Raw genomic sequence first — 23,608 nt, 5'->3', positions numbered from 1 at the left:
AGTTTTGCAGAGAAGGAGCATGAGTTATTAGTTACTGTTGAGAGTGAAGGAACAAAGGAAGGAGGCATGAGCTATTTACGGAATATGAATGAAGCAGATGTACAAGACAGGAATGAGGAAGTTGAAATGAAAGCAGAAGGTGACCTGTGTGAGGAGGAATCTGAAGGTACACAGGAGGGGGAAGATTATGAGGAGGATTATGATAGTTATGATGAGTCTGACACTGATTCTGACAGTGAAGATGAAATGGATATTTTTGATTCACATAATCAATGTGTAAGTAAAGGAGACCAGCTGTTAATGTCTGTAGAAGATGTGGAAAGGAGCAATGAAAACAATCAGAATATTGATGACTACTGCTATTCTGTAGGCCACATGACAGGATATAGTTTGCAATTCCAGTCTAACCACGAAAATGGAAACCTATCCTCAGTAATATGTGAATCAATGTCAAATATTTCTGAAGAAAGATGTGTTGGTCTTCCATGTACCAGTGAAGAAGCCAGACAGCAGGAAACAGAAGATGAATATGGGACTTGTGTCAAAAGTGAACACATGCCACAAGATTCTGCTGAGCCTATCCAGTCTGAAAATACCTTTGGCACTAAATGGATGTCCACAAAGAGTGAGGAGAATAATGAAACACAGTTTAGGGTTCCAGGTTCTCAGCTTCTTGATGGTACTGTGAAATCTGACATCAGTGTGACAGCCTATCTACAGCAAGCTGATGATGATCAAAGTACCTGGACAAATTTTCTTCTCTCAGAATGCATTACTGATAGCATGAATAAAGACAATAATACCCTGCCAATGTTAGATTCAAATCATGGACAAAGACAGAGAGAGGCACTGCTTGCAGAGGAAAAAGTATTAAATTGTATGGAACAGCTAAAGGAAAGCTCATCCCAAATGGACAATAAATTCCTTACAGATACCCCTTATGCGAGTGATAATAGTTCACTTAGGGACCCAACACATCCAGTCACCAGTTGTAAGCATGGTCAAATTGAAAGAGGTTTTGAAATTCTTACAGAAAATGAAAATAGAGTAAATACTATGGAGGAATGTGAAGTCATGGAACTAAGTAATAGTCCCATTCAGATGGAAAACCTTGGGGAAATATTTGATGCAACAGTAATTAAAGCTGCTAGAGAAACTCCTGCTGCAGGTAAAGAAAAAGTAAATGTTGATCAAGGTTTTCTTGACATTCAAGGGGCAAGATCAGATGAATTTAATAGAGGTGGTAGCATTTCTCCTGCTTTAAAGCAACATACAACATGCATAAAAGGAGGTGGCCATTCAGAATTCAGTGAAATTGAATTCTGTTTTGAGAACATGGAAAGAGGGGAAAAAGGTATACGAAATGAAAAGGATTCTCTGCTAAATATGGAAGAAATGCATTCAAGTGAATGTAACATTTACTCTTTTCCTCCACCTGATACAGCAACACCAAAGGAGGTTAGCATAACTAAAGAAACAGGGAGGCTTAACTGTCAAAATACCGACAACAATGTTCTGAAAGGCATTCCAGAAAACAAAAGCAGCAGTGATAGTGAAATTACCTCCACAAAACCAGATGCTTTAGGAAGTATTGAGGATACCAAAGAGTTAAGGGATGGAAGTGAAGTGCAACCTACTGGGAGTCATATCCATACCACTGGTGTTTCTTCTGCAATTCTGAGTAGCATGGGGGCTAAGTTGAATTACAGTGCCCAGAACAAGCATGAGATGCTGAAAAGCACAAAGGGAGAAAATGTCATGGTCAGTGACACTTCCTCCCTTGGAAATGGTTTCAAAAAACAAATGTCCATGGAGTTGTTGCAAAAAGAAATGGGACCCTGCGAAGACTTTCAAGTAAAGGAAGGTATTTCACAATCAGCAGATGTGTCTGACATGCCAATGGAAGACTTACAGAGTATATTACAAAAGAAATTGAAAATGGGACAGGTTTACTGCAAGCAGGAATGTGAACCCCTAAGTTACTCTGATACCAGAACTTTAATGCAAAATCTACTTAAAATGGTTAGAAGCACTCAGCTTGAGAGTGAAATGTCTAGTGGGTCAAATCTGAAGCAAATAAGCAATGCTGTTAGAACTGCATTAATGGTCACCACGCTGTGTGCAGAGCCCAAGGACAGTGATGCTCCTTCACTGCTTCGGCCTGATTGCAGAAGTCCTGATCTTCTTCATGATATTCTGAAGCATGAATCCTGCAAGCAAAAGACAGCTGGTTCAGATGAAAGGAAGAATGAAACAGACATGAAAGCTCCTGTTCCCAAGCTTGCTACCAATGAACTTCTGGAAATTTTTCAAATCTCACTTGGAGATGAAAGTACAAGCAAGTTAGAGGAGCTGATAAATGGTTTGCTTAGGAGCTCACAGGTTGCTGGTACTGCCACAGAGCATGAGGGTAAAGGCAAAGGAGATGGGCTTCATTCTCTCTCCTCAACAGAACAATCAGAGCTTGGATCAGAAATTGATGAAGAGAAAACATTGGCAGATAACAGAACCACTGCTTGGAAAAGTGATCAGGAGCATGGGAAGATGGAAAGCCTGTCCAAAGGCTTTACTGAGCCTGCTTTGAAAACAGAAGAAGCAGTCATGGGAGACACCCCCACTAGCATGGTAAGTAACAAGAATATGTGTTCAGTGTCCCGTGTTAGTGGAATTGCATGGATCTTTCCAAGTGGTGGAGAGAACAATTGAACTGGAAAAATGGTTGAAAAATTAGATTATAAATGTAAAATAAATCATAATAAATCCAAAGAATTTTATTGCTTATTTTCAAGTCAGTTTGGAAAATCTTATTTTTAAAACTCATTTTCAGTTTGATGGAGTACAGCAATGTTTAAAGTTAACAGAGAAAATGCAAGAACATTTGGCAGTGCTTCAAGATATGAAAAACCACCTAGATAAACAGCAGACTATTAGTAACAGCCTGGAAATACTAAAAGCTGAACTGGAACAGCTAGAGGTAAGTAAAGTGTTCTTTATGCTTGTACTTCAGTGATGGGTGCTGAATATAGCCGTTAGGTGTAAAAAGGGAGATTCAAAATGCAATTAAAGCAACTCAGATTTAAACATTTTTCCTAGTAACTTAAAGCATTTTTGATGTATTCTCTTTGTAGTCATTTGAATCAGGACTGGCTACCTTTGCAGTTATCCTAAAAAAGGACATGAAGCTGGCAGAAGAATTCTTAAAGTCTTGTAACAGGGATATTCCAGAAGAGAAGCTTAAAGAGCTAAAGATAAGCTATGACTCTTTGCAGGAAGCATTTTTGGAGGTCTGTGATAGATCTTCAAAACGAGCAAAACAAATAGTCTGCGCTGTTGACTTGGAAATGGTATGTTTTTACCTTGATTTTCTTCAAGGCAATTGGGCTAAAATAAAGGAATTTGGATTTTCTTTATTTTATCCTAGTATAAAGATACATGTATGATTCAATTTAATATGGTAGAAAATGTGAGTATACTACAGGAGCATAAATAAATATACAAATTCCCTTTCTAGTCTAAGCTTGCAGGATCACACCAGCAACTTTTTAACCAACTGCAGAGATTTTCAGACTGGATCACAGAGAAAAATAAAATCATGAATGACTTCACAGTGAATACTAATGATATAGAAGAGATGAAGAAAAGTTTACAGCTACTTAAAGTAAGTTCTCTTTATGGCAGGTGTTGATGTTTCAATATTGGTCCTTATTATTAATTATTAGCTAGGTTTTTTATTCCTTCTCAATAATCTCTATGGCCTAAAGAGAGGACTAGAAGTAATTACTTAAGAAGACAACAATTAGATAATCCAGTAATAAAATCTTGTTGATTTGCTTTTTCACTTGCAAATAAAGTTTCATAGAGTTAGGATTACTGAGAATGCTATTGGTTCTACTTACATTTGTTGCCATAAATCTGAGCCTTTTAGAAATCTAATATGTAATACAAGTATTTCAGTGATTAAAATTGAATTTTTATGCATTGGGTTCAGAATTTAACTGAAGCTTAATTGTCTTCCAAATTAATTCTATGTGAGAACACAAGATGGGAAAAGATAAAAAGGTTTTTTCATTACATACTCCATAAAATGAGTAATGGCAAACAAAGCAGATCAAATTTTTAGTAAAGTTCATATACTTTTATGTATTAACAATAAAAATTATTTTAGTTGTTTTAATGTGCTTAAATAGAGTTCCAGAGAAATGGTATGGTCATAGGGGCTCCACAGTATGTAGCTGTTGGTAGAATTTGCCACATTGCTAGAAATGGTGACATTCCTGCTGTGGAGTTAAGAATAGGAATGATTTCAAGTATATGTTTTAAAATTTCTGGATCTTCAGACCAGATGTCACCTAGAAATGTTACATCTACCTGCCATAAATCTTTTAGAGTTGAAGGTCAGTCCATTTTCAAAAATCTATTTCAAAAATAGAGATGTACAAGATCGCATATTTTATTCATTGGACACAAGCTGTCCTGAGGCAAACCATGTGCAAGTTCTAATGTCATACCTGAATGTGGCAGTATGATTCTGAGTTTTGATTTTCCATGGCTAAATTGTATACCAAAAGCATTTTGGGATAAGGGCTAAGAAGAGATGGTAGGCATACTTATGGTTTATTTGTACCCAATTTTTCTTGCTAGTAATTCCCTTAACTTCATTTACAGAACAGTGCTGCAGAGCTCAGCTGTAAAAAAATGCAACTGGAGTCCACTGCTTTTGATGTTCAGTTCTTCATTTCTGAACATGCTGAAGATCTTTCTCCTAATCAGAGCAAACAGCTACTGAGGCTCTTAAATACCACCCAGAAATCTTTTCAGGAAGCACAGGAAGCAGTAACTTCTCAAGTGGAAAGTTTAGAGGCTCAGTTACAGGCAGTGCAAGAGCTGGGTGATCAGAAGGTTTGCCTTTCTGTATAAATGTGTGCTGAATGTTTCTGTCTATGGATGAGGAATTTTTATACCAGCATGCAATATTGGGTGTATTTCTATCTTTTCCCTTTTTACTACAGATACATTTGTAGCTCTCCAAAAATGATATTGATGAAATTTGGTGAATTATCATTTTTGTCTTTCTTTGTTATACTCACAGAAACAGCATATTAAATTGAGAACAGACACAGGTCTGCTCTTTCTAGCAATGAGAGAAATTTACTTGAGGTTTCTCACAAGTGTTGTTTCTTCAGCAGCTCTATCAGTAATTGATCTGAGCTATATTGATCACTGAATTTGCTACTGCACCATTCCGTAACACTTTGGTCTTGCTGAACATTTTCTTTCTCTTGAATTTGCCAGGTCATCTTCTTATGTGATCTTTTCTCTAGATTTTCTAGTCCAAGAACGAGATTTGTTAAAATCCGTGTAGCATGGATTGTTTTGACTGAGATGGGTTGGAGGGAGAACATATGAGTGAATGAGCCAAGGTACTTGCAGTTCTAGGTGTGGGCACTGGGAAACCTGTGAGTCAAGTTGGGCCAGTTACTTCTTCAGCAAGTGTAAGCAGCCTTTGTAGAGTCAAAAGAGGCTGATAAGATGCTGCAGGTGAACAGCACCTCCTCTTCTCTCATAGAAGCACTGCTAGGACTCAGAATCACCACCTCAGCCCCTGGTTTATGTGTAAATAAAAGTGCTTTATTATTCCGAAGACTTTGTATTATTTTGCCATTCCAAGAACATTTCTTTCTACTATATTTTGTGAAAGAAGCATAAAATTGAGTATAGGAAAGGCACAGATAAGTTTTCTAGGACTTTGTAACAATAATGAGCTTGCATGTTTTGTTCTTCTCTACTGCTTAAAAAGTTCACAGTTTCTATTCAGGTAACATGTTATGCATACCAAAAATAGCTAACTCACATTCACAACTAACCTCTGTTTTGATGTCCTTTTTTTCAGAATTAATAGTGTTTATCACAGGTTTCAAGTGGTTAAGAGACTGGATTTTCACTCCTGCTGTTTGGAGATTTCATCCTTCACATATGTGCATGGCCAGACTTCTATTGGGCAATTCCATCAAACATGGTCTCTTTTACTTAAAACATATTTGAAGTTTATCCATAACTTCTGTATGTTCATCTTGCTCTTTGTACCACTGCTATCATGTTTACAGCATACTTTAAAAATAATTGCTTTGCAAAATTGATGTTCAAAGATTTCTAATATCTATTAGAGTGTTGGTTCCCGAAGTGAGGATTTTTTGTCTTATTGTTCAATTGTACTTGGCTCTAATATAGGATGTGGCTGAGCGGCAGCAGGAGTGCAAGGAGAAGCTGCAGGAGATCTGTGACTTGCTTACACAGACTGAAAATCGACTCATTGGGCAGCGACAGTCCCTTGGCATTGGAGACAGCAAGGCTGAGCTGGAACAATACCAGACCAAACAGGAGGTAGGCACAGTTCTAGTCTAACAGAGAAGTTAAAGAGGGCTGAGTGCAGAGGAGAGTGACTCGACTCTTTTGTTGAGAAACAAGGCTTGTCATGTGAGAGAGAATAAAATAGATTTGTTTGACCTACCAAAAGTAAAGGCTTAGTGGCATGCATTTAAACTGCTGCTTGTGAATACACCCCAGTGTGTGCCAGTGGGAGAAGAGAAACTTCCAAATGAGGAGACACTAGAGTAGGGAGTATGTGCTACACATTTCAAGAAGCACTCTTGAAGCAGGTGTCGATTTTGTTAATATATTAGCTTAAGATTGTTCCTGTTGAATGTGATAAAATCACACATGTTTATTATGCTAAAATGATTTAGCCAGCTTTTTAACTGGCATCAGGAAGTGTTTATTCCTGTTCACAGTACTTTGTAAAATTTTGCTGCAATGTTTTCTCTTGCCTGAGGCTTTCCATTGCTTTGTTTTGAATTGTGGTTCTTAGTGTTTCTTGCAATCTCTTTGATATCTTCATGTACCAAACCCCTTTGAACAAGTTTGCTTTCCTTGCTCTTCAGCTGTATCCAGTAATCTCTAGGCTTTTACTCTGTCCTGATAGAAACTGAGTTTATGATAGTTAAAGGACTGAAGGGTTTGGTACTCTCCTTCTTCCTCCTCCTAATACTAGTTTACTATACTGTAGAGCTCCCACTCTGTAAAAGGAGAAATTTCCTTACTCATCTTGCCTTGCTTTATTTATCTTTGAAGTAATGTATCTAGTTTGTCAAAATTGTTCTTGCAGTCAGTCAGACACCCCTGGGGTAGCTTTTAATATCTCTTACCTGTCTTAAGGATTTATGGCCTAAATGGGGTACTCTTGGGGAGTCAAGAACTGATACAGCCTCGTTTTTTTTCCCCCATCAGCTGTTTGTGATTTCCTAGCAGACTAGTTGTTATTTTCTGACTGATTTCTTGGAATCACCATTCAAAAAGTGCCTTAGGATGGAATGGGGATTAAAACCAGTGTTTTCTGTATCAAGTCAGAGCTTTCATCCTCAGTGTGCTGTTTGAAAAGGAGCACAGAGATCTTGGTCATAGGAGAAGCTTTTCTTGAATCAGAGTCCCCAGGAAAATATTTCTAATGTACCTGCTGAAGTGTTAAAATGAGCTGCAGTTTTAGCTGCTGCACTCTAAAATTGCTGCAAAATCTGTGGTCTAGAATGAGGATCAAATGTTCTGTCTTGCATCTCCAAGATTGTTACACTGTACAACAAGGTGAAAAATGTCATTGTTTCAGTAACTGGGGGAATGTATTCTACAGTGTAATCATTACAATTAAAGCTCCTCTGAGATAATTGGGAGGCAGACCAGGAAAACTGCTTTGGGTAAATTAAAACTGAAGAAAACTATGAAAATCAATGGAAGTAAACATTCTTGAGAGACTGAAATATTGTGATTGGTTACAATGGAAGTAAAAAAAAATTGTATGCCATCTTTGGCCTGAACAAACTCAAGAAATATGGGAAATCTTTTACCCAGGAAAGATGATTACAATTTTCTGACTTCTGTTCAGCCCACTTATTTTCAGCAGCTTTCTGTCAGGATGGTAATGGACCAGAATTTGTCAGGAGACTCACTTTACTAACTGCAGTGTAGCAGATTTACTTGAGCCTTGATTTCTAATAAAATAAATATATGTTCTGCATATGTAGAAACCCAATATTTAAACTGTTAAAGGGAAAAAAGTGAGCTCAGTCTGAATAGGACTGTAAGCAAACAGATTTGCAATTAAAAAAAAAATTAGATTGTGCTGCAACAACATTTTCAGATGTTTGCCTTTGATTTTAATAATTGTCTGCAATTTATTAATGTATCATGTGCAGCTAGGAAGGACCAGTGTGGTGCTTACAACTGGAAGAGAGATAGTTCCAATAAAGTTAATTGGAAAGATCTAATTAATAATTTACTTACTGCTATTTGCTTTCTTTTTTATCAAAAGGAGATCCAAAAAGACATGAGAACAAGTGCCCAGACACTGGCAGAGATTGTGAAAAATACTGAAGCCTTCTTGAAAGAGAATGGAGAAAAGTTGTCACAAGAAGACAAGACTGTTCTGGAGCAGAAACTAAATGAAGCTAAGACAAAGTGTTTGCTCCTTAGCCAGAAGGCAGAAGAGTCCAAAAAAGAACTGGATAAAGCTATGACAACGGCAATTAAGCAGGAAACAGAAAAGGTTTTTAGGCAACCATTTCATTCCTTTATTCAAACCTTTTTCATGTCTTATGATATTAGTTGTGCAATATAACTGTTGTGTGGTGGGTTGACCTTGTCTGGGTGCCAAAAAGCCATTCCATCACTTCCTTCCTCAGCTGGACAGGAAGAGAAAATTTAATGAAAGTCTTGTGGGTTGAGATAAGGGCAGGGACGCATCACTCACAGCTGCTGTTACAGGCAGAACAGGCTTGATTTGGGGAAATTAATTTATTACTGATCAAATCAGAACAGGATAATGAGAAATAAAAACAAAATCTTAAAGATACTTTCCCTCCACCTCTCCCTTGTTCCTGAGCTCAGCTCTGGAGTTCTCTCTCTCATTCCCACCACAGATGCCAGGGGGATGGGGAAAGTGGGTTGTGGTCAGTTCATCACACATTGTCTCTGCCACTCCTTCCTCCTCAAGGAGAGAACTCCTTGCACTCTTCCTGTGCTCCAGTGTGGGGTCCTTCACACAGAAGCCAGTCCTTTATGAACTTGTCCAACCTGAGTCCTTCCCAAGGCCTGCAGCAGGGTCCCTTCCACGGGGTGCAGTCCTTCAGGCACCCTGTTCCAGTATGTGGAATGACCCCACGGGGTCACACTTGTGTTGTGCCACAAGCCTGCTTGAGTGTGGGCTTCCCACAGTGTCACAGACTTCCTTTGGTCATCCATGTGCTCTGGAATGGGATCTTCCCCAGGCTGCAGGTGGATCTCTGCATCCCCTGGACCCCCATGGGCTGCAGGTGAATCTCTACACCCCTGTGGCCCTCCATGGGGCACAGCTGCCTCACCATGGGCTGCACCAGGGCCTGCAGGGGAATCTCAGCTCTGGCACCTGGAGCACCTCCTGCCCCTCCTTCTGCCCTGACCTTGGGGTCTGCAGAGCTGTTCCTCTCACTTATTCTCACCACTCTCTTCAGGCTGCTGCTGTTTTTCATGCATTTTTTTTACCCTATTGCTATGTGATCCCAGAGTTGATACCGCCTTTGCTGATGAGTTTGGCCTTAGCAAGTGGTGGGTCCATGCTGGACCTGGTTGGCTTTGGGTCTGTTGGACATGAAAGAAGCTTCTGGCAGCTTCTCAGAGAAGTCACTCCTGCAGCCCCCCTGATTCCAAAACCTGTCCAAGCAAACCCAATACATATTGATAAATTGTGGAGAGGTTAATATCATATTTCATTTGGGTAACTAATGAACTGTTGGTTTTTTCTCTCATAGAATAAACAGCAACCTTTATATTAATCAAACATTTTCTTTGGTGTTAATACATTGTAAATGGTTTACTCTTACACTTATTTGATATTTTGTGATCTTTAAAGAAGATTTCTAAATTGAAACTGTGAAATTTCATCATAGGTTGCAGCCATAGAACAGCTGGAAGAAAGTAAAAATACAATAGAAAATCTTTTGGATTGGTTATCAAATGTGGATAAGGAAGCGGAGCATGGCCGGAAATTTAAGCAAGTGATAGAACAGAATGGAACACACTTTGAAGAAGGAGATGTGAAAGTTTTGGAAGGAGAGGAGGATGATGTTAATGGGAATCTGCTGGAAATGCAGCAAGACATTGAAACTCAGGTGGATGGACTAGTGAAAAGCATAGATGATAACCTGAACCAGCAGTATCAGAAAGTCAAGGTATTGTTCTTGGGTTTATTCAACATTTAGGAGTATCACTCCTTATTCAACACAAGTGAACTCAATCTCATCCTGTCTGTCCTAGACTTTGGAGCAAGTACTAGGAAGATAGTAATACACAGTGCTAGGAATTTCAGTGGTTAGAATGTATTGCATATTTGTCACTTTTTTGCCATTACTGTAGTTGTTTCCTGCAAAATAAGACAAAGGACACATTCTGCAAGGTAAATGTAAAGAATCTTTGTGGTGAGCCTATTATTTTTTGTAGTGAGAAATTGGTACCAGCAAACAAAATGCAAAAAGTAGCAATATAAATTCATATTCTTTATGTGACTTTTTCAAAAATCTTTGTGATACCTAGATGATTCATCCCCTTTTAATCCCTTGTGACTACAGATTGCAAATTGCTGCAAATAATATTTACTGAAATTATAGTTTTCATTTCCTACAACTTTAACACATGGGCAAAGCAGTGTTTCAAGGCTTCAGAAGGATGAGTTACATAAAATTACAGTGCAGCATTTTTAAAATAGATTTTCCTGGTAAGTTGGAAGCATTTAAAATAATAAGACTTTAGTTTCATTTGCTGACTTGCAGCTGAGAAACCAAGAACCTTTAGGTGTGAGTTGATTGAAACCTTAAAAAAAAATGGCTTGTAGCTGATAGTATTTTGGATTTTCTTTTTTATTAAAAAAAAAAAAACCCAAAGGCAACCTGAGAAAATAGGATTATTGGGTTTGGTATAGATCATATTTTTACTTCTGTTTTTTTGACAGTTAATTTCTGCACCTAGTGCCTACAAAATAATTGGCCACTGTAGTCATGGAAGAAAAGCATACTGTTTATTTTACATAGCTATTTTTCATGGGAGACATTTAAGAGTGAAGAATTGTTTGAAAGAATCTATTTGAAATATGCTTTTCATTTGGAATATAGTACCAGTTCCTGGACTTAAATATTTTAATGGGATTGAAAAATTTGAAAGCACAGATTGTGTCTTGATTTTTAATGTCAACTGGGCCTGTTTTATAACTAACTATATTTGATAAGAATCATGGCTCTTGATTTTGAAAAAATGCAATTTCAAAACCCAAGTAATAATTTTTGTTCACTGAGTGTAAGAAGAAAGTATCAGTACTATGTTTGATGCTTTTACTCCTTTAGGTGTGCTTGTCTGTAATGGTAGCTACAATATAAGTAATGGGACATGGAGAGTTTTGATTTGGAAAGTTCCCTACCATTGAATGTTTTGTTTTTTAAATCCCATTTTGAGACAGAGAATTAGGAAAATTTTGATTACACTAAGTACACTACCATAAATGCTAAGTAATCAGCAAATTAATTTTGTTAGGAAAAACATTAAAGAGATTGACAAAGTGTAGTTTTGCTCTACAAAGTTGTGTTTTGGAATTACAGGGGAAAATGTTTGTGTGATATATGCATCTAGGTATTGCTGAGTTGCAATGATACTTGAACATTGCCATATGGTCATGGCCTTCTGGAAAAAAAATTACTATTGAATATTTTGTAGTTTTTTTTTAACTTCACAGAAATATGGTGACTAAGAGTCACACTTTCACTTAAATTACTGACAAAATGTTGGGTTTATAATAAACAATATTAACATTAGAAAAACCTTTATCATTTTGATGGTCTTTGTTCTACATGTCCTTTACTAAGGAACCATGTGCGAGGGTGCTGGTTGTAATTTATTCTTTTATTTGTAGGCTCAACATGAGAAAATTATTTCACAGCAGCAGGCTATCATAGTAGCAACTCAGTCTGCTCAGGCACTGCTTGAGAAGCAAGGGCATTACCTTACCCCTGAAGAAAAGGACAAGATGCAAAGGAACATGAAAGAGCTGAAGGCTCAGTATGAGACTGCTTTGGCTGAATCAGAGCGAAAAATGAAATTGACCCATTCTCTGAGGGAAGAATTGGAGAAATTCGATGCAGACTATAGTGAATTTGAAACGTGGCTGCAGCAGGCAGAACAAGAACTTGACAACTTGGAGGCAGGGGCTTCTGACTTCAGTGGTATTATGGTCAAACTGAAAAGGCAGAAGAGTTTCTCAGAAGATGTTATCTCTCACAAAGGTGATTTACGCTATATCACAATTTCTGGACAAAGAGTTTTGGATGCTGCAAGGTCATGTAGCAAAAGAGATGGTGTGAAGGTTGACAAAGATGGCATTGATACTTCAGCTACGTATGCTGAAGTGCAGAACAAACTGGATAGAGCTTCAGAGCACTTCAAATCTCTCTATACCAAGGTAAGTTCTATTTATACTGAATATACTGCTATAATTGATTTAGCAGTTTGTGTAGGCAGGAGGTAGTTGATGAAACAAACACTGTGAGAAGTTGTAAATTCTTTGTTTCTTCAAGTTAAGATAACAGAACAAGATGCTTTTCCAGATCTACTTTAGTTAAATGTCAGACTATTAAAGGTCTGAATGGATGATACTTTCTACTTTGTGTTATAAGGAAGAAATGAGACCAGAGTTCTTCATTCTTCTTTTCAGGCTTAAACAGCCTCTGAGACTGTGGCAGCTCAGAATGCCTTGAGTAATGCTTTGGGGTGGAAAGAAATTGTAATACTTTCAGATATATAATGTTACTTTATGTTACCTGCAATATTTCCCAAAGCTGTTTATTTACTGGGCTCCCTACTAATAAAATTAGTGTAAAAAGAGAGAGATTATGCCAAATATAGCATGCAAAGTTTTAATTTTAATTTGTATCCTGAAGAAGTTTGTCCTGATGTGACCTTTGTTGTCAGCACTAGGCATGAAAGAACTTAGTGATTTAAGGACAGCAATTATTTTCCACTGCTCTGCCAACTAAACATTTTATCCTTAACAATATCAGATTAGTGTCTAACTAATGAGTAATTAGCAGTGCAAAATCCTCCATGTACCTTAGAGAGGGAAGATAATCTAGCTCTCTGTGCCAGGTTCACATATGGTATCGGCCTGACAGAACTAGACAAACATCACCAACTAATCTCACATGCCAATTTCCAGCTGTTTAAAAAAAAACAAGTGTTGTTCAATATTGATAATATTCCAGAACTGTAAACTTCTGAGATAATTATTAATTGAACCATTGAAGTTTCTGTCAGTAGCCTCTGACTTGTGCTATTTCATATTTTTCTGAGATCATAGGTTCAAACTCCTTAGAGCTTCAATGACCACTGGTAGAGTGTTGGCCTGCAACAGTGGCCACGTTTATCTGGAAATTTTTATCTCTTTAAGGTTTTCATGTTCAGAAATGTTAATTCTATAAAGACTGATTACATAGTGAAAAAAGTATATAAAACTTGTTTTCTCAGTTTATCAAGACAGCTGTTCATTTACAGAAGCACATTTTCCTTTTCCTGCTTAACTGCTATGAATAGGGCAGCTAATTTGACAATTCTCTCAACAAGCTAATTTCTCCAGTTGGTTTATTGAATTACTTTGAGTATGAATGTAAAGATTTCATAGCAAAATTTTCAGAGAGCTTATTTTTATGCACCTAAAATTCCCATACCAGCAACTTGATTTGTCTATTTTGCAAATTCTATTCTTTCCATATATACATTTAGCAGGGTTATAAGAGACATGCTTTAAATATTTGACAATAAATATGCAGAACAAAGCAGACCTTTTGTATCTCTAAGGACAGAATTCTAAAAAGTGAGATTGTCCTCAACCAGTGAGATTTTCCACGAAAATGAAAAATTTGTAATTTGTAAATGAATTGGTAGTAACCATTTTTGCCTTTTTTAAAGTTTCTTGCTTTTAATAAATACTTAGGTTGCTTTTACTTTTTTTATATATATATTTTCACATGTGTGAGACATGATTTTATAGGCTTGTTTGTTGAAGGAATCCTAAAGTCAGTTCTTGGTTAACTGATTATATAAACAGGCATGTTCTATGTCTGCCCACCAGATGGAGACCAAGTACCATTTGTGACTATTAAAATACCGTCTCTGGAAGGTTCAGAATATAAATATTTAATGTAACTGTTTATAAATATTATGACTTGATACAATCAGATTTTGCTTGTGAAATCATCTCCAGAAAGTCTGAAAGATTTTCACTGACTTTTTAATGTGACAATTTGCTGTAAACATTTTGGTGCATGCTAACATATAGGACTAGTTAGGATCTTCTTAAGATGACATTTTAAAGTGAATAAAACAAAGCATATGCCCAATACCAAGGCACATCACTTTGGATTCACTATGCAGATAAGGTAGTTAAGAAAACAGTTCTCCACTGTCTGTATTTTAATGAGCATACATATCTCTCCTGATTTAAAAAAAATTCTAGCTTCTAGTGGCTTTCTACATTTCTACTTTCCACTTGCTTTCCACAGTTTTGGTACCAGAGTTCTGATAAAGAATCTTTATATCACTGAATCAAACATTGTTCCTGAAGTTTTTCCTATTCTAGTACAGCAAGTAAGATTCCAGTTTTGCACCCACATCAGTGGTTTTATCCTAAATCATCCTTTGGGAACACAAACTGGGAAGACCTGCATAGCTTGTCCAGCTGTCATGTCTTAGATCAAAAATCAGTTAGTGAAATGATGGCAGGAAAAAACGATGCAGTACAACAGGAATGAATGTTTGCCTTTGAGATTGGTATGAAATGCAGCATGCAGTTAATGCCTGCATATTTGCTTGTCTCTTTTTTACTCTTTTAGTGTAGCATCCTTGGAAATAACCTTAAAGACCTGGTGGATAAATACCAGCATTATGAAGATGCCTCATCTGGACTTTTGTCAGGTCTCCAGGCCTCTGAAATAGCTGTGAACAAACAACTCTCAGAGCCAATTGCAGTGGATCCCAAAAATCTCCAAAGACAACTTGAAGAAACCAAGGTGAAAAGCTTTAAAATGCAGCAGTGCTTTTGTCCTAAAAGGAATTGTTTTTTGTCTGGGAAACAGGATGATCTAATATAATCCAAATGGCTGCAGGCCAGATTCTTGCCTTGCATGGGGGCATACAGCTTCTGTGGTTCTGAAATTTGCCTGTCCAGAGCAATATCTGAAAAGCATTGGGTGAAAAAAATTGGGTACCAAGATGCCATTAGCAGTGGTGACAGCAAGATGTGTTTTCTATCTCTTAGCAAATGACAGGGTGAAATCTGGAAAGTTTTTGAACTAAGAAAGGATTTAGTGATTATGGTTTACTGTCAGAATAAGGCTTGGATAGGGTTCCAGATAGAGAAATCCATTTGATTGTTGTCTGTGACTCTTGACTTTTTTTCTGGTCACGTTCTTGTGTTACTGCATTATGAAAGGGCTCATACCAGGTGAACAGTGTGATGTGAGTAGTCTGTCTGCCTGTTTCAGTTTCACCCAGTGCTATGTACCCTTCAGAGAGTGAACTAAACATAATTTGTGCTGCACACAAAACCAGTGGTTTTTATTTTTTGCCTCTGAGGATGTAACTGGTGACTTCATGTAAATCCTAGTATAGGCAAGACAAGTTAATGATAGAGCTTATGAAGTAAAACTCTGGATATCTGTATAAAGTGTAGGTTTGGAGAAGGCTTTAGGAAGCCAAGTATATGGTGAGCAATATAAAGTTTCATACAGTCTTCATCTTTGAACTGACTATTATATTTTCATAAACACATTCAATCACCTATACTATAAAAAAAGCAAGATTATTTGGTTTTTAGTGAGCAAGACTAATGGTCAGGCACTTCCTCACTGTTTTGTTTGTGTTTGGTGAAGTATCAGTGCAGGTCAGACACATTTACTATTGAAAAATCATAGTCAATGGCTTTTGGAAAGTACATACTTTAACAATTTCCCTCACATCAGCCTGAGCAGTAGTTATCTTTATCTATGGTGTCTTTCAAATTGGCCACTGGAAATGCTCAGCACTTTGGTGCATGACAGGAAAAGGAGAAAAATCACAGCTGTGTTTAAGACAACAAAATTAAGAGTGTGAGTTGTGAACTCCTAACAATTGAATGTTTAGGTACATTTGTGCTTCCAAGCACTGAAAGAGTAGGAATAAAACCAATTACAATTTGAAGCTTCATTTAAACTTTTTGTTCCTTATGCCAAAATGAATTATATTCTCTATGATGCAAATTTTCATGGATATAATATAAAAGGAGTGAGTGCTAGGGCTCTTTTTATGAAATGTCTACATGGATTACTTGCCACACAAAAGAGGCACTCAATGGCTGTGAGTTGGGAAGAAAGGAGAGGGTACAAAATGTCAAGAGATTCAAAGGAAGAGAAAAAAACAGGAGGCTGAGCCAATTAATGAAAGCAAAACAAAGAGTATTTTGAGGAAGTCAGGTGTTGCAAGTTAAAGCTGTCCCTTGTAGCCAACACATGCAGCTGATAATCCAGCTAGACACAGACCTTGGCAGCATGGTGAGGTCTAATCTTTTTATGGGGATTAACTGTTCTTCAGAATATTCTTCACTGCCTCTGGCATCAGCTTGCTTGCCTTCTGTTAGCATACAAGGTTTTCTGGTACATCTTTTTCTTTCTTTCTTTTTTGCTTTTTTTTTTTTTCCTTTCTGCACAAGCTAGCCTAAGCCTCTTCAGATCTCTTGGAGACTCATTGTGTCAAATGGGTCAGCAAGATGATGCACTGTGTTCTGGCACACTCTTATTTTCTGGGTACCAGTGCTGAATGCACTGACGAGATTTCTTTGTGCTGGCAAGGCACATAGGATTACCTTTTCATTCATATATTCATTGAGTATCAATGAATATAAAAAAATAAATGAGATGTCCCTTTATTTTGGACTTGTATAGGTTTCAAGTGAATCAAAAAACACTAGCACAGAGGCCTGAAATAATTTTAAGATTATTTACCCTAAAGTACTCTTACACAATACAGAGATAAAACCACTAGAAATTGATTCAGCCTTACTGTTTTTGTTGGCTCTGGAGAAAATAATGGCTGGGCTAGTCTCTGAACATGTGTTCCTTGGTGAGATGGACAAACCCAGGCAAAATTCAGCCACACTGCTTCAGGGGGTCCTGGTTGTGAAAGCAATCATCTTGTTTCAAGCTATTCCTGTTTGTGCTACAATATCAGCCTGATCCTTTGTCAATACCACTGCTGGTGAATGTGTAACTGCTGCTGTTGATTGTGTGCTTTTCCCTCTGAATTGTTCTTAGATGCTGAGTGGAAAAATGTGTTTATAATTGTCAGTACAATGGGTCTTTAGAAACAATTAATCAAAAGACACATTTGAAGTTACATGCAAGAAATAAGTTAAGTTAGGTCAGACAAGTATTCCTAAACATAAGATAAAAAAGATGGTACATGAACTAAATCAAGGGCCAGAAGGGTAACAGCAGCCATAACCACTGGTCAGGATTTTTCTTAAGGAGAGGTCACAAATTGAGTTAGTTTATTCCAAATACTGAGTTTAGGTTCTGTGATGTATCTCAAGTCTTGCTTATGAAAATATGCACATTTACAAATATATGTAAAAATGTAAACTGTACTGAAAAGCATAACTGATAATAGTGGAATTTTACAGGTTCTTCAGGGACAAGTGTCTAACCACCAAATTGCTGTAGAAAAACTGAAAAAAGCTGCTGAAGTGTTATTGGACACAAGGGGAGAGTTGACACCAGACAAAGATGAGATTCAGAAAACACTGGGTAAAATATTTGCTTTTCTTAATGCCTCCTTTTTATCACTTGTGTCTGCATGCATACTCTGGAAGAGAAAAATTACAGGGCTTCCACATTCTTATGTCACTGCTCAAGTCCATGTTTTGTTGAGTGTTAAGTCATTACAACACAGTAATTTTATTGTTGGTCTCTCTCCTTCATGGATCCATATGCTTTTCACTGTCATTTCATTTTTTTCTTTTTACAGAAATAGGGATGGGCGAGCAGAGGTAGTGATTTGCTGAGGATCATAAATTCTCCAGAGAAAAATTACTCCAAGGAGCCTGTTTACAAGCAGTTATTTGAAGTTTGCTTAGCTGAGGGATTACTTCCCTCTAACTTTATGAAACTGCCTATGAAGGGGTTGACTTTGGTAGGCTGCCAGATGCCCACCCACCTTCTCTCTCACTTCCCTTGCTCAAGTGGATGGGGTAAAAGATTTTTCAGATTAAGATAGAAAAGCTCACAGGTTGATGGGGAGATCACTCACTTTTTACTGTCATGGGAAAAATAAACTTGACTTGGCAAAAATTAACTTTCATTTATTGCCAAATAGAACAAGTTTGGGAAATACAAAACAAAAACAAATTACAGCAACATTATCCTTCCCCCCACTCTTTTTTCCAGGTTCACCATCACTCCTTCTTTCCCAATTAGTGCCCCTGCCTCCCTGCCAAACAGTGCAATGTGGATGGGAAATGGGTGCTTGTGGTCAGTCTGTAATTTCTCTGTTGCTGCTTCCTCCTCACACGTTTCCCGTGCTCTGGTGAGGGACCTCTCTGCAGGCTGAAATCTTTGAGGCTAATATTGTTCCAGTGTGGATGTAGGCTGCATTTCCTTCAGGAAATATCCACCTCCTCTAGCCTGGGTCCTCTATGTGCTGCAGTGTGGTTATCTGCTCCTATCCTCCACAGCTTCAGGGCAATCTCTGCTCCAGCACCTGGAGCATCCCTCTTACTTCTCTGACCTTCATGTCTGCAGGGCTGTTTTCATACTTTCTTTTCCCTCATTTCTCAGTCCCATGCGGTGTTTTCCCTTTCCTTAAATGCATTTTTCCAGTGGCACCACCAGTTTGGCTGAGGAGCTCAGCTGTGCCTTGTGATGGGTCAGCTGGAGTTGGCTGGAACCATCTCTGTCTTCCATGGGGCAGACCTTGACCTCCTCTCACATGAGCCAAAAACAACTTGTCACTAACAAACCCTTACCAGCACCAAAACCTTACCACCTACACCTAATACTCTTTCCTATCAATTGTGAGAAGTAGCACAGCATGACATTCACATGTCACTGTCTGAAGTTTGAAGATGCTCTGTGTGTATCACCCAACTATCTCTTCATAGAATCCCATAAGTAACTTGCAGAACAACAAAATAGAACAACTTGACTCTTTGGAGCTGGGGATAAAACTCTATGGGAGGTACCTGGAGCTTGTAGTTTTCAGAAAGTTATTTTGAAAGTATTGGACATGTAATGAAGAACCATCTGGAAGAACCTCTCAGATCTCACAGTAACATAAGAGACATAATTGTAGAAGAGCTGTCTTAATACTCTGCTATTTTATTTCTTGGGAATAGTCAACAGCTGTCTTAAGCTAGAGCTACATGGAAACTAGTTTCTAACACTGGGAACTACAGCTGTATGCTACTCCCTCATTTCCCTTGTCTGATGTGTGTCTTGGCTCTGTTGGTCTTTGCTTCCAAGTTTTTACTGACTAAAGCTGACTTTTTTTTCTTCATTCTAACATAGCAATTTTTGACTCAATTGACGAGTGCTGGTGAAGTAAGCTAAAAGCTTAATTTAGCTAGAAGAAGAAATTGAAATATATCTTCTCTTTATCAGATGATATTGTGGAAAGATATGACAATTTATCCAAATCTGTGAATGAGAGGAATGAGAAGCTTCAAGTAACTCTGACACGATCCCTAAGTGTGCAGGACGGTTTGGATGAAATGTTTGATTGGATGGAAGGAGTTGAAAAGAGCCTTAAAGAACAAGATCAAGTGCCTTTGAATTCTGCTGCTATTCAGGACATTATTAGTAAAAGCATTGTAAGTAGCATTCTTTGAAAAAAATAAGCAGTTGTTTGATAGTTCAGATTTAAAGACTGAATTAAAATCTTAGGTTGGCACCTTTCATGGATTAAAAACACTTACTAGAGAGGAGTGTTGTATGAAGTTAAACTGCTCATAAGGATTTTTGTAGCTGAAATAGTTACACCGATGGTCTAGCTGTAGTGGTTTGTTGCTTTATATAGTAGATGAATTTCACTGGTTAAAATTTAGTTGCAAGTAATACAAAGTAGTTCTTGTATGTTTCAGATGCTAGAACAAGACATTGCAGGTCGCCAAAGCAGTATAAACACTATGAATGAAAAAGTGAAGAAGTTCATGGAAACAGCAGATCCATCCACTGCATCCACACTGCAAGCTAAAATGAGTGAGCTTGCAGGAAGGTTTTCTGAAGCAAGTAACAAGCATAGAGAGAAGCTTATGAAAATGGAAGAATTGAAGACTAAAGTGGAGTTATTTGAAAGTCTTTCAACAAAACTTCAATCATTTTTAGATGAGAAAAACCGGGCTCTAAGTGAGACAGAGGCACCAAGAAAGGATGTCAGTGAAGTGTCCCAGTACATGCAGGTACTCTAGCATTCAATTTGTATGCGTTGTGGATTCTTAGTCTAACTCATCTAAGTGATTGAATAAGAAACAAGGCATGTTTTGGTTTTTTTTCCAGCATTGGTTGGTTAGCTAAAATCAAGAGTTTAACTTTGAACAAGTGATGGTAAAGTCTAATATGAAGAATGTAATCCTATTTTGCAGGAAGCTAGTGTAGAATTGGCACAACATAAGAAGGATCTGGAAGTTTTGAAGCAGCTCCTTGAAGAACTTTCATTCCATGCTCTTCCTGGAGATAAAGCACTGGTATCAGAAAAAGTAAATGCTTTGTCAAAGAAATTCAAAGAGGTAGAGGAGACAATAAAAGAAAAGTAAGTTGGATAACCAAAGCGTTTCCACTTTGGCTAATAACACAGTATGAATGTTGTGATTACTGCTATCTTTTTGTATGCAATCTGAAGATATTGCAGTTGACCAGAGTAAATAAGGGATTTTTTTCTTGGAAGGAAAATATTCTATTTGAAAATGCGTCTGTAGTTAGTCTCTCTGGCCCAAGAGCTCTAAAAAAATGCCATAAAGATATGTAACTTATCAAACTTTGTGACGTTCACAGGATTGTTGGCAATTTTAAGAAAACCCTTCTTCTCCCCTTCTGTGATAGAGCATAAATTGCTACTTGTGTATATTGCTTTAGAGTACTATTTGGCATCAGGCTGCAAAGGGAAACTGGAGAAATTGTAAGAGATTTCATAGAAGTTACCTTGCAGTAAGACTAGGTTCTGCAAATTCTGCTTATATCCATAAAATTAGCTTTTTGACACTTTAAATTTAGGAATAGTAATATCAGATTAATAATATTTGCTGGTTTAATTATTAGAAGGAATACTGTTATTTCTTTGCTTTTAATTGTCTAGAGAAGAGGATGTATCATCTTGTCAGAAAGAAATGGATGCTTTTGAGCTCCTTGTAGAATCATTAAAGAAATGGATAAAAGAGACGACAGAACGAATTCCCGCAGCACAGCCCTCTCTGAATACAGAGGCGTTAAAGAAACCTTTGGAAGATACATTGGTAAGCCTTTGCAGAAGTGAAATCTGGCTGAGGGAAATAAGGCACCTATTACTAATATTGAAATACAGATTTAATATGTAAGCAGTCATAGTAATTGGGACTAGGGGTCTGCATTTACATTCCCATTTACTTTTGTAAGTTTGCAACAGATTCCCAAGCAGCAAAGTTGTTCCTTTCTGTACACTAATGCTCTTAAGTTTGAAGTCAGTTTTGTAATGAACAAATTACTGTCTTTCTTGACCAGAATTTAAAAGATGAATGGACATTAAAGGCACCTGAACTGCAGAAAATGAATAGCAGAGGAACTTTGCTGTGTAGCTTAATCACTGCTGTGACTTCTCCTGCAAAACTGAGAGCAGTTGCCAAATCAGGTATGGTTTTGTATAACCAGGTAAGCCTAACATGCCAAGAATTTTTAAAATCTTCAAGACAAAAATTAATATTCTTTCACCCTTGGATTAGCATTCTGAATATTATGGCTTGTGAGAAAACACTTAGCCCTGTCTCTTCTGACCATTGTTTGCCATTTCTATTTAAACTGTCTAGCTGCTATAGAAATTCAACACATTCTCATTGTTTTACTCTGCCAAAATAATGCTGAAGTGTGCTGATGTAAAAGTTTATCATGTCCTAGAGTTGTTATGGAATTGCCAGATAGGGAATAAAATGACAATTTCACAGTTGCCTTCACCTCATCCCAGAAAGCTTCAGAGAATGAGAAATTTACTTTTTCTGATTAGTGTTGGGTGCTTCACATATCCGTCAAGTCTGCAAGCAGGAGAAATACAAACCTTGCTTGGCAAGGTCTGATGTACCTGCACAGAGATGCCTATTTAAAGACCAAAAGGCTATTCTGTGACACCAAGCAAACACAGAAAGGTTTGCAGAGTTGTGGATTTTTTGTTAGAAGGGTGATGAGGAGATGGTTTATATAAAAAATGAGCCTAGGTAAATGTACTCATCCTAACATGATATCATAATTGGTATTAGTCAGTGTTTTATTTGAAACAACAGCACAGAAGGGAAACAATTTTGTATCTCAGCATGATTTTCCTGGGCCAAAATGTGTTTTTTGTCTAGACCAGCTAAATTCTACTGGCAATCCTAATTTAAAGATAGCAAGTCTGTTTCCACGATTTTTTTTTACTCTAGTGCTAAATATTAATTTGTTTTACAGAAACCAGTAATTCTGCCAAGTATCATTCCAGACATAGTTCAAGGACATTGGGGCATTTTAATGGCAATAAGCACATTTTCAGTCAATTCTTGAACTGACTAGGTCTGGAAATAAATTCAAGTGCGTTGCCCTTCGTTGGTCATCTGTAAATGACTGGAAGGTTGGGGCCTGACAGAGGATACCTATTGGGCAAAAGTAGAACACTTTCTTTCTTATGTCTCTTTGTAATAGCTGCCTCTGGGTTGTTGGTTTTGTTTTGTTTTGTTCAGTTTGTTGGGGTTTTTTTAACTTTAAATAAAAATCTTTCAAAGAACATTTTGGAATCTTCTATGATCTATTTGGGCTCATTCGTCTGCCTCTTTTCTACTCATGCATCCAGATAGAAAAGTTAAATAGCTATCACATAAGAGCAGCTACAGTCCTCCAGACCAGAACATTTGCCCTCCTTGAGAAGAGCTGTACTGTGTATCACTTTATTGCAGTTATAAATACCAGAGTCCAGCTAAAAGAGTGTGAAGATCCACAGGACTCTGGCTGGGGTCTGTGACTTCTCTTATCTGGTTTGTTTTCTCTTGCCATCCTCCAGCTGCCACTAATGTGGTCCTCACTGTGCAGCTGGTACTGTGCACAGCCTTTTCCAAGGCAACCATTAATGCTCCTCTGCTAATTGCTCTTCTGGGAATACATGTGTGCAGGAGAGCGGGAAGTGATTCTCCCTGCAGCTCTCTGCAGTGTGATCTCGTGGCCCTGCTCTTTGCTCTGACTCCATTTTACAAAGCCCATTAGCTCTGGTTTCAGAGGCTCTGATATTATGGTTAATCAGCAGGGCTGCCTCA

At 37.6% G+C, this 23,608-nt stretch overlaps 1 protein-coding gene across 6 annotated transcripts in view; it reads left to right on the top strand.

Annotated features, from left to right (window-relative positions):
• Positions 1–23,608, top strand: part of DST (dystonin) — a 290,047-nt gene that overhangs the window by 182,161 nt on the left and 84,278 nt on the right. For all 6 annotated transcript variants that reach the window (XM_054279827.1, XM_054279824.1, XM_054279823.1 and 3 more), the window contains 11 exons: positions 6,229–6,381; positions 8,360–8,593; positions 9,972–10,253; positions 11,981–12,526; positions 14,952–15,128; positions 17,774–17,897; positions 19,749–19,957; positions 20,228–20,545; positions 20,729–20,895; positions 21,439–21,595; positions 21,840–21,966. In XM_054279827.1, the coding sequence (XP_054135802.1) occupies positions 6,229–6,381; positions 8,360–8,593; positions 9,972–10,253; positions 11,981–12,526; positions 14,952–15,128; positions 17,774–17,897; positions 19,749–19,957; positions 20,228–20,545; positions 20,729–20,895; positions 21,439–21,595; positions 21,840–21,966 (2,494 nt within the window). The remainder of the gene's footprint in view (positions 1–6,228; positions 6,382–8,359; positions 8,594–9,971; positions 10,254–11,980; positions 12,527–14,951; positions 15,129–17,773; positions 17,898–19,748; positions 19,958–20,227; positions 20,546–20,728; positions 20,896–21,438; positions 21,596–21,839; positions 21,967–23,608) is intronic.

The sequence above is a fragment of the Melozone crissalis genome, unplaced genomic scaffold (genome assembly GCF_028551555.1).
Source record: "Melozone crissalis strain CALT ecotype California unplaced genomic scaffold, PUWL_Pcris_2 ptg000027l_1, whole genome shotgun sequence".
Classification (NCBI taxonomy): domain Eukaryota; kingdom Metazoa; phylum Chordata; class Aves; order Passeriformes; family Passerellidae; genus Melozone; species Melozone crissalis.
This window is presented reverse-complemented; position numbering and strand designations above follow the sequence as displayed.